Source organism: Ostrea edulis, chromosome 2, assembly GCF_947568905.1.
Source record: "Ostrea edulis chromosome 2, xbOstEdul1.1, whole genome shotgun sequence".
NCBI lineage: Eukaryota > Metazoa > Mollusca > Bivalvia > Ostreida > Ostreidae > Ostrea > Ostrea edulis.
In genome coordinates this window covers 104,110,145-104,127,142 of record NC_079165.1, presented here as the reverse complement: position 1 = coordinate 104,127,142, position 16,998 = coordinate 104,110,145, and the positions used below count along the sequence as shown (strand labels likewise).

The window sequence follows — 16,998 nt, the reverse complement described above, 5'->3', positions numbered from 1 at the left end:
GGGACAGATTACTACTTGAATTCTTGCTATTAATTGTATCATAACTTGAACAGAAATGAACACCAAACCCAAAACTACTCACCCAATACTATACACTGTTTGTTAAACACTAACACTGTTTTTTAAAAATACTATTTACACTGAGCTTAGGACCACAACAACAAGCACACCCCCAACTTCTGGTGTAAGGGAAGTAACTGAAAAAATGTAGGCCATTCCTAAAATACCTGGTACTTAGAAAAATAAACTGTAAAAAGAGGTCCATGGGGCACATTGCTCACCTGAGTTACCTTGGCCCATATCTAAAACTTTGATCCCTATTGTGGCCTCAACCTACCCCCCGGGGGCCATGATTTTTACAAACTTGAATCTGCACTATGTCAGAAAGCTTTCATGTAAACTTTCATGAACCAGTGGTTCTTGAGAAGAAGATTGATTTTTAGAGGTTTTCCCTATATATTTGTACGTAAAACTTTGATCCCCTATTGTGTCCTACCCCCGGGGGTCATGATTTTAACAAACTTGAATCTGCACTATGTCGGGAAGCTTTCATTTAAATGTAAAGTTTTCTGGCCAAGTGATTCTTCAGAAGATTTTTAATGATTTCCAAATATATTTGTATGTAAAACTTTGATCCCCTATTGTGGCCCCATCCTTCCCCTTTGGGGGGCGGGGGCATGACTTTAAGAAACTTGAATCTGCACTATGTCAGAAAGCTTTCATGTCAATTAGTACTTCCTTGCCCAGTGGTTCTTGAGAAGAAGATTTTTAAAGATTTCCCCTATATATTTGTATGTAAAATTTTTATTCCCTGTAGTGGTCCAATCCTACTCCTGTGATGACTTTAACAAACTTGAATCTGCACTATGTCATATTTGTATGTAAAACTTTGATCCCCTATTGTGGCCCCATCCTACCCCCGGGGCCCATGATTTGAACAAACTTGAATTTGCATTATGTCAGGAAGCTTTCATGTCAATTTGTTCTTTCCTAGCCCAGTGGTTCTGGAGAAGAAGATTTTTAAAGATTTTCCCTATACATGTAACTGTATGTAAAACTTTGATCCCCTATTGTGGCCCCATCCTACCCCTAGGGTCATGATTTTAACAAACTTAAATCTGCACTATGTCAGGAAGCTTTCATGTAGATGTCAACTCTTTTGGCCCAGTGGTTCTTGAGAAGATTTTTAAATGACTCCACCCCATTTTTGTGATTATCTCCCCTTTGAAGGGGACATGGTCCTTCCTTTGAACAAACTTAATCCCATTCACCCAAGGATGATTTGTACCAAGTTTGGTTGAAATTGGCCCTGAGGTTCTGGAGAAGTCAAAAAGTATGAAAATTTTACAGACAGACCACGGAAAACGGGTGATCAGAAAAGCTCACTTAATCTTTCAGCTCAGGTGAGCTAAAAAGTGTGTGGAACAGAGTGGTCATCTCACTACGTTTCATGCAATTTTATGAATATGTTTGATAACCAAAATCAATGCAATACAGCTTTAAAAAGTATACTACATTGTCATAATGACTGACTTCCTTTCAAAACATGAATGAAAAAATAAATATCAGTAATATTTGTCTATTCCTTTCAGAAATAATTGCCTAGCTGACTAGCTCAATAGGTTAGCGTGCCAACTGCAAATTTGTAGATTGCGAGCTCGAGTCTAGTAAGGGTTTTTAAAAAAAATTTCCAGAGTACATTCAACCAAAACTGCATTTTTTATTTACATAAAGTGAATTTAAAAGTTTCCAATTTAAAATATTGTTGTATAACTTTTGATCCATGTGTAGAATTTCTCCTTGATATGATGACAGAAGAGAGAAATATAAACATTCCATGGATTACTTATTTTGACATTTTTAACCTCATCTGTATTTACATTTTATCATTACCTTCATCCCACTTTGGGGCCTCTGGCATCCCCAGGGGACATAAGCATTATCATTAAGGTAGATAACTCATGACTTAATCTGCACATCATATGACTGAATCATAAACAAATCTGAGATATCCATGCTGCTTGTACTTACCAATTTTAAGGCAGAAATAGCAGCATAATATGGGGCTCCAGTATACCTATCAATAATGGGAACTGAGAATCAATGCATGTTATCATGTCTGTAGGCTAATGTGAAGGTCACATCAGCACACTCATTAGGAAGTTTAATAATGGCAGATATAAAAAGAAATATCTCATTGAATGGAACATAGTTATTTTACAATGAAAATGAAAAGTTTTTTAGAAGAGGTTTTTCTACATATAACAGCATCTCAAGCTACAATTGGTTACACAATGTACAATGTATACATGTAATAGTGATTAAATACATTTATCAATCTTTCATACCTATCACACTTTTCTGCCTTTTCTGTGAAAATAACAGAATGACTATATTTTCACATATAAAAAACAGACAGCTGGCCTGATTGAATTTATGATATTACTGCATTCAAGAACTTGAATGAATTCTATAGAGATCAAACTTGAAAGTTTTCTTCATAATGTTTTGAATATCTAATGAAAGTATATTGTATCCAAGATATTGCACTATAACTAATAATATTGTACCAATGACCATAATACTTATATTAAATAATAATAATATATGTATAAAAATTATTATTATACTTTCATGTAAAATATTCGAACCTGATTGGTCGAGAAGCATTTGAAAAAACATATTGTTACCCTCTGAGAACAAAAAACACGCGCCCCAGGGTGATAGTATCTAGCAACGGGTAACAGTACTTGACAATGGGTGATATTATAAAAAATTATCACATGCGTCAAATTTATGCGTGTACGGTTCGCCGTAGATTGCTAGACGACGTCGTTTGAGCGTTTGTAATAAACGCGAGTACCCGCATTGAAATACGAAATATCGCATGACAGTGATTGATCAAATGTCAACAGACGTAAGTTTTCTGCTTTCCAGTTTACATAACATTCAGTATAATAAAACAAATATTGCATGTAGTTGAGGGTAACATTGAAATTTTCACCCCTCGGTTGACAATGGTTTTCTCGGGGTGAAAATTTTCAATGTTACCCTCAACTACATGCAATATTTATATATTGTCACACTATTTCTGGAAACAAAATAAGTTTTCTGTTTTCAAAACTGAACTTTCCACCTATATACATACTCTCTACAGCCACCAACGATTCCAATTCTACCCATCATTCCTTTGTGAAATTCATATGTCAGAGGAGGGACAAAGGACCTCACCATTCCCAGCAACTGAACCGGAACAGTGTGCGATTTGTTGTGAGGGATAAACAATGCTCTGTTACCTAAAAAAATGTAATTATAGTACAATACATGGATAACATACCAATGACAATAAACTTACGATCAAACTGCATTATACATAGTAAGAATACACATTTATTTCATTATCTTAAAATCTATTCTCGGAACTAACTCAATCTAATCAAAATTAGCTGTTTTGAATCTTCTCAAATGCTTGATACATGGTAGCAGATTCAAAGCAGCTAATTTTAATTAGTTTGTGAAATGACTGAAGGTTTAGGTATATCAACTGAAAAGACAATGTTATCAATGAAAATTATAATATACAGTCAAACCTCTTTATTTTGAACTCGATGGGACTGAGATATTCACTAGGATTCGAGATATTGAGTTCAAAATGCATAATGAAAATGTAGTTGGGACTTCCAACTCACTTAAACATATCCATGGTTTTTAAGATATTGATGTTTCAGATTCTGAAGTTCAACTGCACAGGAAAACACGTTTATAATGAATTCACGCTTACAGCAAAGTGATTTTCATTCCCTGTAGTTTTAAAACATATTGGATATAAAAAATTATATTCATAACGAATCAAAATTGTTTGTCCCCAGCACCATGCTATAGGTGTATTTTACTGTATTCTCAAACTTTGTTTCTTGATGACTGATAAAGAATTTTTTTTAAATTAACAATAGTAAAAAAAAAAAATGCCCTTTGATTACCATGGACTTATGGAGTCCCCTATGAAAATGATAAAAAAAAGAAGAAGCATATGTCAGGGCTCTATGTTAACTTTTTCTCCTTGTACCTGCTCATTTCGACAAGCAGCCATGAAATTACTTGTCCAAACATAAATTTTACTCGTCTGACAAGAGTTAGACCCCTTTCTATATTTATAGTAAACCGTAGGCCTACCACAGAGTTTGGACCCAAAACAGGCTTAGCCCCTGTGCCACAGGCGCATGTTTCATAAACTTGGCAAGTTATACTATATAATAATATAATATTATCATATAGTATAACTTGCCAAGTTGAAGAAACAAGTGCCTGTGCCCTGTGCACAAAAAGTTGAAATGAAATGCATAGTGGCAATATTCTTATGGTAGATTAAAAACAAGTGTTCATACCTTGAGGCCTTAAACGACTTTTTCCAGCTATATACACAATAAAACTCGACAATGAAAACATTTTTGTTTACTGACCCTGACAGAAACCTAAAAAGTCTACTTTCACTTTCAGTATTTTGTTAACTTGTACGAGAGGCATCCTTTGGAATCTTGGTCAATGAATAATCATATTTAGGAATATAAATTCATAAATTCTTCTCTTTGAAATATATATTCCAAAATTACTCTCTTCTTTACCAAAAAATAACAAAAATATATAAAAGATATAAGAATATGTTGATGATCAAACTATTAATTTATTACTGGCACGAAATTTGAAAATGGCGACCAAAACAAATAATGAGCTGGACATTTAAAATGCAGTTTACTTTTCTCGGAGTATTTTGTTGACCAATAAGAGGTTTTATTTAAAGGAGCAGTATTAGTAGAAATGTGTTCTTTTCTGATTTTTTTTCTGATTCTTAACATAAATGAAAATCTACAATTTATGTCGAAAAGAGTCTTGTTTGGACTTGCATAAAATGATAAATTTACATGTTCCGATTACAGCATAAAATCAATGATTTTTGAAAATTTGCTTTTACTATCTAATTTCCAGATGAGCAAGTCAAGACCAAAGCCCCTTAAAGGAGATTTATCAGGAGAAAGCGATTTGGGTATATTTGAACAGTGTTGAATATACTATGGTGCACCATTATTAATATGTAAAGGCTATATATAGGTCCATAAAATAAACGTAATCACCCCAGTATACTTTTGTCTATATGTCAATTAATGTTGTCACTTATGAAATTTTAAAATTGGTTACGATTTGAAGGACTTGATACTGAAAAAAAACAACAAATGATGCAGGGCTCGAAATTAACATATGCTCGTCAGTCGGTGACTGATTAAAAGTCTGGAGGACTGACTGGCATTTGTTTCAGTCAGTCTGATGGGACTGGTTAATTTTTTAAAGCATCGTTTTGGAAAATATACTTATGAAAATTGATACTTTAGATAATAGACAAATCTGAATGGTAAATAAAAATCCCCTATTTAAGTGTTACAATATTGTCTGAGGCATATTGAGTTAAATTTCATTTTAATAACATTAACAAAATATATATGTTTAATTATTTCTGGAAAACTCTGTTGGACTGGTAAATTTTTATGCCGACTGGTTGAAATCATACCCCATCAGTCCGGCTGGACTGGAGACTTTAAAAGTTAGCTTCAAGCCCTGTAGTGAGTAGCTATATCGACTACCTTACATCTATCTGGAGAGTTTCCTGATCCTTGTATACATTGATATGTAAAGACAGGATAAACATTAAATTTTTCAATGACATAATGATATATACAAACAAAAGAACATGTGATGTATATCAATAATATACAATGTACTGCTGCAAGAAAGAAACAACGATATCTATATTTTAATAATTACCTTTATAACTTTACATAATGATATAAAACTTAATAAAGTACAACCATTGTATTTCAAATAATTCTGTGTAGATTCTGAGAACAAATCCGATATTTCTACACTGTCATGTGACACAATAGTCAGCTGATTCAGCTTCTAGAAGTTTTCAGACCACAATTCTCTCAAATTCATTCATAACCAATCTTCATAAAATTTCATATGTGACTAGATAACATATAGGCAAACATATGCTGTGAGATTTTTGGTCCCTTTATTGGTGATTTCGGTGAATGGTAGTAACTTCTGTCGATCCATGTACCAACTGTATACAGCTTACTCCGGATATATTGAAATTCAGGGGACCAATCTTTTTCTTTCAATATAACCAAAGTTCAAAATAAAGCGGAAATGTCGACCCTATCGGAGGCTTCATCTGGCATCTCGATCCCGATTACGAAAGCAGAAATATGAATTTATTACATTACACAATTTACAACATTTAGATAATTGATTGAATTTAGTCCACTGAAGATTTTTATTTTTAAAAAAAATATGAGTTTTGTTTCTTCTTGAGCTAACCAAGAATGAATATTTCAATTTCCGATGTCTACAAAAATTTCGTCGTCTACTTCAGGTAGTGTCTGTTCATAATCTTTTTCATTATTATTAAATTTACACATACAATTTCGAGGTTGATTGTACGTCACGTTTTCATCCAGAATTTCGTTTTTGTTCTCGTCGCCGATATTTCCCTTGCCATATGTACATGTATATAATATCGAAAGTAAGTTCTTCCCTTGAAACGATCGCCATGAAAACGTTTGACACACATGTACATGTATGTCTAACATTAGAATTTCAGAACCATTTTTTAAAAATAAGCAAGTGGCATCATGTTGTCTGTAAAGACATTGTCGTTGTCCGCGTCAGATGTTATAGACTTTATTTGGAGATTTTAATGTGAACCCAGTCTTGCAAAAACTATTTTTAATGCACTGTGATAGCAGTAAGGTGTTTGAAATTACTGGGGTTAAGCAAAATTGTCATTTCAGATTTTGACTTCAAATTCTTATATCTATTGCAGTTATTAATTTGTATTTGGTGTCCAATGATAAAGTTTTCCTTTTTGTGGGGAGGTCAAATTTTACAAATGATCCTGTCATCATGCTGTTAAAGAGTGATTATACCCCACTGTTATTTTATTCCTATAAAAACATGCAATGAAAAGTAATCCATGGGAAACCAATTAACTGACACCTACCTGTGTAATTATGAGGCCACCAAACTGGACAACTACCATCACAGGTGACTTCAATATAGCCATTATAAAAACAATACCTTATCTACTCATCAGACTGATAATTGATTTCAAAATAAGTGATATTTCAATATAAGTGATTTCAATTTAACCCATATTTTAATGCAAAGAAAATAAGAGACTGAGACTGGGGATTTTGTTTTACTTCAAAATAAGTGATATTTCAAAACAAGCGACTTCAGTATAAGTGGAGTAAGCTGTATTGGTAAGATTTTTTTGATATGATACCAGTTACACACATCTATGTTTCTCAGTGAAAAATGATGAAATAAATCACAGAATAAGTGTTTTGGCAAAATATGGAATTTATCTAATCCCATAACAAGATAATTATAAAAAATTCATGTTCTTTAAAATGAAATTAAAGATATTGAGATAAGATAATTTTTCAATTTCCACACATATGTAATATATACATTTAGAATATGAAATGAGAAGAAAAAAAATCATGTATTAATATTTCTAAAGTAACTTCATTTGTGTCTCCTTTAATCTGATGATCCATCATCATCCATGTATGTTGATGGATTGTTAATCAAAAAATACAAGCATAGGATGATAACAAATTAAGTAGCAAAAAGATGAGAGTAAATTTTTGTGAATACAGTTTTGCATGTGACAGGGTTAATGAATTTCGACAAAAACTTGTGATGATGCATTGAGACATCATCAATTTCAAAGGATGGTGATACGAATTTTAAAAACACCACAGTGTGGTGATCTGGAAAGTTAGATCACACTAAGTGCAATCAACAGTATACACACACGGAAATATGACGAGTATAATGATAGGTAGTTTGAAAATTTGAAAAAATTGATAATTGCGTAAAATATTTACAATTCTTAAATCAACTGATTTTGGATTGTGTGTGATTGTATCTTGCTTAACGTCTCTCTCAAGAATTTTTCACTATGGAGATGTCACCAAGACCGAAGAAGGGCTTCAAATTTAGGCCTTTGCTTGGCGCTTACAGCCATTGAGCAGTGAGGGTTCTTTAGTGTGCCACACCTACTGCGACACGGTACATCCGTTTTTAATGTCATCTCTGAGGACCCATGGCATTCACACTTGATGCCGAGCGATTGGCGATGGAACTCTCACTACCTGTTTTAACGACTTAGGTCTGTCGCGGGCAGGATTTGAACCCTGGCCTCCCGCATGCAGGTCAAACGCTCTAACCTCTAGGCCACCACGGCAAAATAAGTTGGTCAAACTTGCCTAATACTTCACTTTTAATATGCTAACTTGTGCACAGTTAAATGATAGATGTCTTGTGGACCAGGGATTGAGACACAATTAGATTATTCAAATCTGGTTGACATCAGTCTATAATATTTATAAACTTTCGGGTTGTAATGATGGTTTTCATAATGAATATGTAAATTTTTATACGCAATGTTGTAATGATCGCCTAGCCCAGTGTACAATTAGCAGTTTTAAACTGTTCATTTGTCAGTCAAAATGTTCCCACATTTGGTTTCAGAAGTGTACATTGTCACATGTTGAGACAATTACATTTTAAGTACATTGATTCTAAATGAATATCTCATTATCAATCCCAGCTCTGTATCAGATGTTCTCTTTATTGAATATCCTGAACATCTAAACACATGTACGTACATCTATCTATATATTGCTACAACACTACTTTTATTTAAAAAATATTTAATCAATAAATTGATGAGATTGGCCAGCAGGCTTTATAGCCAGCATGAACCCTCTCCCTAATGATCAAGCAGGATATGTATATGTATAAAATTGTATAACATATGTAATTAATTTAGAGTCTACATGTATAAAAACACTACTAAAATGTAAATCTATTATTTCAGTGTTAGACTAAAGTTTTATTTTGAAATATTGATAAATTACCTTAAATGCTTAATAAAGTGAATAAGAATGTGAAAATTTTTAAAAATACATACACATTGTCTTTAATTTTTTTTAAATTCATATACCTTTGAATTGTGCCTATATGTGGTGTTATAAGGTGGGGTATCTTATTTTAGCTTATGAAACAATTTAGAAAATAAACGTCTGATACCAATTCCTATTTATCAAAAGCCAATTGATTAATTTTCTAGCTATGCCAATTTCTTTTTTTTTAAAAAGAAAGATTTCTAAATACTTTCTAACTATATAATTACAACTATAAATTTGATTGTCATGACAAGCAAATATGAAAATCAGAGAGCATAGTTACATGACTACAAATATTTAGATATTAATTGATTTATTTTTGTTGACTACATAAATGTATTACTTGACAGACTCGACAATCACACCTATCAATGCAGCCACAGACAACAGCCAGGGTCGCATTATAGAATCAGACAGTCTGTCCGACTTTTACCTTCATGAAATCAGTGGAAAACATCGCAGGAAGAAGCAACATCATCACAAAACAAAGGCAGCTCTTGATTCAGACGAGGAAGGTAAAACTGGTTGTAATAATGTAGATGTATTGCTTGATGTATGTCTGACAAGTCAGTCAGTATGCTCTAAATTTTTGCCTTTTCTGTTTCAGAATATCACAACATCAGCAATGAAAACATCAGAGATATTTACAAAGAACTACGAGTTATCAGTGAAAAACTCAAGGTACTCAGATGTATGATTTTTTACATTGATGATATTGTTTTTATTGTGAAATATGCAAGTTTTTGAGATTAGCCCATGTCATTTTCCGTAGAGAATCCTTGTACATGTATTTGGTAAGAAGCAAAAGGAATTTATTGTCTTTCCTAATATGTGTAAATATCAATATTAAGTTTCTAATATGCAATTTATTCACCAAAACTTGGTTGAAACATAATTCGAGTTAATCAATATTTAGAGTGTAAAGAAAAATAAGTAATGGTAGTGTTTATTACATCACATCATTTCATTTATACCTTGACAGGGATATTAGCTGCAAAATTGAACCGTATATTTATAGTTTTTTATGAGTAAAACAGTCATTTCAATGACCGGAGTACTGATAATATCAAAAGCACACAAGTGAATCATTTTTAGGAGTAGCATGTTTGAACTTTTCAGGATTAAACTTTCTCCTTGTAGTTCTTGAATAAAATTAATCAATGGCCAACAAAGATTTGAATTTAGATAAAGCAATTTATACTGGACAAACATTTTGAACCCTTGCAACATGTTCAGTGCATTACTATTTAGCCGAGTTGCGTAGCAAATCGGCTTTTAATTTGACGAAGGATGGGCGTCCAGTCGAGCGGGTGGCGTACACAATTAGTTTGTCCGGTCTCTAACTTTCATACTTTTTGGTGCATCTTTGTGAGACTAACATATCATGATCTCATCCAAAAGAGGAAGGTTCCTATTTATTTTGAGGTCCAAAGGTCAAGGTCACTTTGTCACTAAATGCCATAGATTTGAGCTTGTCCGGTCTCTAACTTTCATACTACTTGGTGCGTCTTTGTCAGATTTGCATATTTTGATCACATCCAAAAGAGGAAGGTTCCTATTTATTTTGAGGTCAAAGGTCAAGGTCTCTTTTTCACTATATACTGTAGATTTGAGCTTGCCTCTAACTTTTATACATGTACTTGCTGGTGCATGTTTATCAGACTTCAAATCCTGATGACATTCAAGATTCATGTTGCTTTTGAAATCCAAAGGCCATTTGAAAGGTCAAGGTCATTATCACACTAAATACCTATTGCGGCCATTCAAAGCTTCATACTTATAAACTAGATTAAATATGTGCATGTTTTTACTTTGTGAATGCAAGCATGCATAATTTTCCAAACTGCAACTAGTGATGAAACGATTGTCGCTGATGATCGATTGTCGGTCGTTCAGAGACCCACGATGCTACTAATCGATTACAAAATAAAAGTCGCCGACATCGTTGACCAAATAAAATCCGGAAATCACTTCAACTTTGTTCAAATTTTATTTTCTGTATGTCAAACCCGATCAAATATAAGCAAAGAAAATGGCGGGAGATATGAAGGACGGTAACAACAATGACATTCAACGGTCAAAATAAAGGAGTCTATCTCTGATATCTCTGATATCTTTGATACATTGAGATTATAGATAAATTCCATTACTTGATATATTGGAATTCTGATTTATATACCAGTGAATAAATGAAACAAAGAAGAATTCAAATGTTGTTTCCATACATTTAATGATTCTGTTACATCTAATTTGAGGGGAAAACACTTAAATGCCAATTCCGATTATAATCGATTATTAATCGAGTACATGTGTCCGATTATTGCAGATAATCGATTGTGGTTTTAGGTCCGATTGCCCATCACTAACTGCAACTCGGCCATACACATCTGTGATGCGTTTTAGCGATTTTTTGTACCATGTACCAACAGGAAGTCAGAAATTCAAAGCATGTACCATATGTAATTAGTATGAATTCTCACACACTATACACTATATTGTGAGCACTGCAAATATTTCTTTTTCAATTGAAAAGTTGGAGAACAAAAGCCTTCATGAGCGAGAACAAAAACTTAAAGAAAGGGAACGAATGGTATCGATTTCTTCCCAGAACATACAGACCATAGCACAACATGAAATCAAACAGAAACTGCAAGCTGTGGAGGAGGTGATCATTTAGAGACGATTTATCTTAAAATATTAATAGTTCGTTAATAGTTCTTTAGTTTCCTAATGATAATCGCAGACTTCATTTCTTGCAGAAGATTGAGTACTGATTAAAGTGAAAATTGTGTTGTAGAGATACAAAGCAGACATTTATAGATTGGAAACCTTGTTGAGGGAGAAATGTAAAGAAAACAAAAGATTAAAGGATAACTTTGAAACCTTGAAGCAAGCAAATGATGCTCTAAAAAAAGAGGTAACTGACAAACTGTTTATAAGCCAGAAAAATCATGAAAAAAGAGGTAACTGACTAACTGTTTATAAGCCAGAAAAATCAAAGAACATTGCTTGAATTGATATTTTTTGAAATACATGAATGCAGGTGCAAAGACTTGGTTACACTGAAATGAACCAAACAGATGAATACGATTTGATTACATTATTAATTCCAGTTTGAATGCCTGCAAAGTCAGCACGAAAAGTTGGAAAAGCAAGCTGTCACTGTTCAGGCCAGATTGACGAACTTGCAGGTATGTTTTGTGTAACAGAACACCTTCATTTGTATGGCCAGCATTATTACTGAATGTAGAAGACTGTATTCAGAAATGAAAAGGTCAGTTTTGAAGGTTTTTTTTAGCTCACCTGGGCTGAAGTGAGCCTTTCTGATCAAAATTTGTCTGTTGTCGACGGCATCAGCGTTGTTATTGTAAACTTTTCATATTTTCTTCTTCTTCTCCGGAACCACAGGGTCAATTTCAACCAAACTTGGCACAAAGCATCCTTTGGTGAAGGGCTTTCAAGTTTGTTCAAATGAAGGATCATGTCTCCTTCAAAGGGGAGGATGGGGCCACAATAGGGGATCAAAGTTTTGCATACTAGTATATAGAGAAAATCTTTAATATTCTTCTTCTCAAGAACCATTTGGCCAAAGAAGTTTACATTTACATGAAAGCTTCCTGACATAGGGCAGATTCAAGTCTGTAAAAATCATGGTCCCCAGGGTAAGTTTAAGCTACAATAGGGACCCAAGTTTTAAATGCATATATAAATGGATAATAATTAGATATGGGCCAAGGTGACTCAGGTGAGCAATGTGGCCCACGGGCCTCTTGTTTAATTCATGTAACTACTAGCTTCAAACTGATGCTGTGTAAGGGTTCATTTTTGTCTTTTTTCCCCCAAAGGCATTGTAAACCAAGTTTGTCCCATTTAAAATATGTCCTAAACTTTTTCTTGCTGCTTTAGATTAATTGCTAAATATAAATTTCACTTTGTTTTTAATTTGACCATTCAAGGGCAAAATGGTCAAAAATAAATTGCGAAATTTTCTTGGTATGCAGTGCTTCCCAAGGTCTTCTGGTACTTACTGGACATTTGATCCAGTAATGGTTGAGATATTACTGGACCAAATCATATTTTACTAGGCCAAAATTTTATTGACAAATTAGTCCCCTATTGTGGCCCCACCCTATCCTTGGGGGCCATGATTTTGACAAACTTGAATTTACACTATATCAGGAAGATTAAAATTTCATGTAAATTTGAACTTTCTGGCCCATTGGTACTTGAGAAGATTTTTAAAGATGTTCCCTATATATTCCCATGTAAAACTTTTATCCCCGATTGTCGCCCTACCCTACCAAGGGGGCCATGATTTGAGCAAACTTGAATTTGCATTATGTCAGGAAGCTTTCATGTAAATTTGAACTTTCTGGCCCAGAATGACATTGGTGACGTACTTTATTAGCCCAAGCACTTCACCTCAGATTTGTCAGTGGAGTAAACTTTTCCAACCCGTGTTCAACATCAGGGTTATGAAATATACGATTTTTATAAAACTCGAGCAATTCGCATAACTTAAATTCAAATTGTTCAATCAAACGTGCCCATGTTGTTCAAGTACTTCTTGATCAGAGTATAGTTTAAACGCTTTATTTACCTTTTATTTATTACCTAATTCAAACGCTTCAAAGATGTCTGTAGTTTCACGGGATATTGCTCAATTGTATTATCACCCTCTTGGGGGAATTGAAGATGACTGCAAGTTTCATAAATATTTGAGTTAAATGTAAACGTGTTTTCTGTTTGCAATGACTAAAGAACAGAATAATTTTGGGACTTGCTGCTAAAAATTGAAAATTTATTTAATCATGTATATTTCATTGAAAAAAATTTATCAGATACTTGGTCCGGCCAACAACTGATATTGATCAGACCAAAACAAAAATTAATGGACATTTGCCAATGTCCGACGGACTTTCGGAATCACTGGATATGCAATATGTAGTGATACATGCACAATCTGACAAAATTGACATTTATAATTCATTAACCTTCATAATACTTGTACTGCAGAGGAAGCAGGAGTTTGATCAGCGACAGAAGGAGTTGGATGTGGCAGCAGTTGCTATGGGAAATGCTGTTCCTAAGCAACAGAAACCAAAAGAGGCAGAGGAAAAAACAAAGCAGAGAACCCAAAAGGTAATCATTGTAAAAGAGAAGACAGAGGTGGGATATAATGTCACATTCTTTTGACTTATATGACATACACTGACAGATATTTAGGCTTCTACAGGTGTGGATGGACAAGGGATTTAACTTCTCCTCACCCTCCCTTTCCCTCCCATCCTGATCCCTTTTCTACCTCTATTTTACCTTGTTCACCCACACACAAGTACAGACCATCATTTTTATTTTGGAAATTTTTATATAAGCATGTATATCCAGTCGAAAAACATGTCCACATATAATTTCCATTCAAAAGACTTATAAAAATAATGCTACAACTTGGTCAATACAAAGTCAAAGTAATATTGTATGTATTGGCTGCTCATGCACTATTGTAAATCATAAACATTGAATGTACTCAGATGGGTGTTGACTTAAAATGATAATAAAGTAACTTGATATGTTATTGTAGACAGCAGCCTGTTGTTTTGATGTGACAGGGATTTTACTGGACTGGGTCAGTGATGCTCACCTGAGATGTGCTGTATCAGATTTACCAGGAAAACCACTAGAGCGCTTCCTCTCGCCGGAATATCTTCAGGAGAAAATCATGAAGGTCAAAATCTTAGTACATTGTCTTACATAAATTAAATGAAGTTATATCCTGTTCACAGAATTTTATTTACATTTTTGTTGCTTGCAAAACTTTATTATAACGTATGCAGTGTACATGTCTCAGTTTTGATTTGTGATTTCAGATTTTGCCATCAGCTGTAGATATGTTGAGGGAGTTTCCTGGCCAGAATCTTAAGATTTCTCTCCCCTGCATTCAGTTTATATACTGGGCTTTGACTCATGTAGAAAACTGTGCAGGACAACAGGTCATTAAATCTATATAATCTGAAATTTATATTAAACTTTAAACAGAAAATGTACCACACACATAATGGTATGATAAAATTATAATATTTACACACCAAAATATGGAGTTTTACATTTTGATTTGAATTAAGTTATCTAATGTGAGAAGAAGTACCTGTAAATGAAGTGTTTTACTTGTTTTGTAGAAGAGTGGATTGTCGTCCACTCTCAGGCGGTTAGGAGAGGAACTCTACAGAGCAAAGACTGTGAGGTTTTCGGAGCTTGAAAAGACTCCATCAGAATTTAACCCTCCCTCTCCCATTAAATTAGACAAATCAAAAGATGGCATCTACTTCCGCAGTCAGAATCTCCATGTTCGACTTCTTTCATCTTTTATCATACTGAAAACTCTTAGTCAAGGTTAGTAAAAAAAAAAAACCAAACAAAACAGTTAGGAATCTTTGGAACTCCTAGAAACTCTTGTTATTATGAGTTTTATAATTCCTTTACTCCAAGGTTTGCATCTACAAACTGCTCCCAGAGAACAAACACTTCTCAATGCAATCTAAATATTGTGATGTACCTTATTGTTTACTTGCAGTGGATCTCCTGGCCCATGTGTTTGATGTTTTAAGGAATGATCTGAAATCTGACATTGCCAAAGAATTGTTTCTGTATTATCAAGCTACCCCTGTGGTTCTTCAGTACTTAAAACCAGTTAACAAGGTATGCAAGTGAATGTAGTTTTAGATTAGAGTGTGATTAGGTTACGTAAAGCTGCTGTTTTAAGGGAAACAACTTTGTCAATAAAATTTACCACAGTAGTTGATTGGTTATGTTTAAATCTAGATGGAAATTCAGTATGAGTTGATTTAAACTCTCTATTGAAAAACTTACAAGATCCTTATTTTTGTTCTCCCCTATACCTAGACATTTATGGGATCAGCAATGGACATATTTCTACAAATGTCTACGGACTCTCCATTCCTGCAGCCCTTCCTGGAAACATGTAGTAATGAGAACTGGTTTAGGACAGTAGCCATGGTGCTCCGAGCTCCCAGTCAGGACAGTAAACTGCTGGAAAAGCTTAGCATCATTCTACAGAAACTCTCAAAGTTTAGGTAACGCAAATCATCACTATTAAACTGAAATTGCTGTAGATTGAGTGCTTGCTCATTTTCAGTATGACACGTCAGAACAATAGATAGTGACTGTCATGTTCTACTCCATAAATTTACAGTACAAAAGTGATGAGGACTTATTGAATTTGATATATACCTATTTCTCCTTTCAGGTGCAACAGGAAATACTTTGATGTGTATACTATTGTGGGAATTATTCAGGAACTACTGCGCGGCTGTCCAACAGATCAAGCCTTCCTGGGTCTCAATCTCAAGTCCATTCTTTTCAATCTGACCTCAGGGGCTGCACAGTGATTTCACATATCCAAGCAGCTCCGACCTTCACATTCCGTCCTATTGTTAGTACTTTTTGTGTTCACTAGTAGATCAGTCATAACTGACCACCAACATTCAGTATTTATCTGGTACTCTCAACACAAGGCTGTGTGTATCTTATAATTTGTATCAATATAATTATCTGTGATCTGAATATACAATGTATGTAGGATATTTCAATGCACGATTTTATACCTATAATATTGCAAAAGCTAGCTTTACCGATAAATAATGATCTTTGATATGTAGCGAGTTACCAAGACTGTCAGAAATTTTATAGATGTATACTCGTACTGTCATGTTTTCTTAATTTAGCTGCCAAATTAATCTGTGGGACACTTAATAAACTTTTAAGATTCTATACAATTTTATTCGTCATGTATATTCTGACATCTATGCTGAAGTGCATGTACTGTAAGGCTTTGTTGCTGACAAATAAGATCATTATTCTATTCAATTTTTAAGCAACATGACCATTTGTTGCCTGCACTGTGACACTTTGGGATGATTGTGTACATCGTTTGTCACAACCTACAACT

The 16,998-nt window shown here is 33.9% G+C and overlaps 2 protein-coding genes across 3 annotated transcripts in view; one reads left to right on the top strand and one right to left on the bottom strand.

Annotated features, from left to right (window-relative positions):
• Window positions 1-4,511, bottom strand: part of LOC125682444 (ATP-dependent (S)-NAD(P)H-hydrate dehydratase-like) — a 17,669-nt gene extending 13,158 nt beyond the window's left edge. For both annotated transcript variants that reach the window (XM_048923044.2, XM_056155857.1), the window contains exons 1-3: window positions 4,386-4,511; window positions 3,149-3,296; window positions 2,032-2,077 (exon numbers count right to left, since the gene is read on the bottom strand). In XM_048923044.2, the coding sequence (XP_048779001.1) occupies window positions 2,032-2,077; window positions 3,149-3,296; window positions 4,386-4,446 (255 nt within the window). In that variant the 5' untranslated portion in view covers window positions 4,447-4,511. The remainder of the gene's footprint in view (window positions 1-2,031; window positions 2,078-3,148; window positions 3,297-4,385) is intronic.
• Window positions 4,512-4,682: 171 nt separating this feature from the next.
• On the top strand, window positions 4,683-16,820 carry LOC125667261 (coiled-coil domain-containing protein 138-like). Its single transcript, XM_048900626.2, has 14 exons — window positions 4,683-4,785; window positions 4,984-5,041; window positions 9,383-9,547; window positions 9,640-9,713; window positions 11,566-11,697; window positions 11,830-11,949; window positions 12,146-12,223; window positions 14,049-14,174; window positions 14,614-14,757; window positions 14,900-15,022; window positions 15,209-15,422; window positions 15,604-15,728; window positions 15,933-16,123; window positions 16,297-16,820. The coding sequence occupies exons 2-14, from the start codon at window positions 4,984-4,986 to the stop codon at window positions 16,436-16,438; spliced, it is 1,692 nt and encodes a 563-aa protein (XP_048756583.1). The 5' UTR covers window positions 4,683-4,785; the 3' UTR covers window positions 16,439-16,820.
• The last annotated feature ends 178 nt before the right edge of the window (window positions 16,821-16,998 follow it).

Coding starts and splice junctions, on each gene's coding strand:
- LOC125667261 (XM_048900626.2), top strand. CDS start 4,984: ATGAGCAAGTCAAGACCAAAGCCCCTTAAAGGAGATTTATCAGGAGAA. Junction 9,548..9,639: donor TCTTGATTCAGACGAGGAAG/GTAAAACTGGTT, acceptor TTTCTGTTTCAG/AATATCACAACATCAGCAAT. Junction 11,950..12,145: donor ATGATGCTCTAAAAAAAGAG/GTAACTGACAAA, acceptor TATTAATTCCAG/TTTGAATGCCTGCAAAGTCA.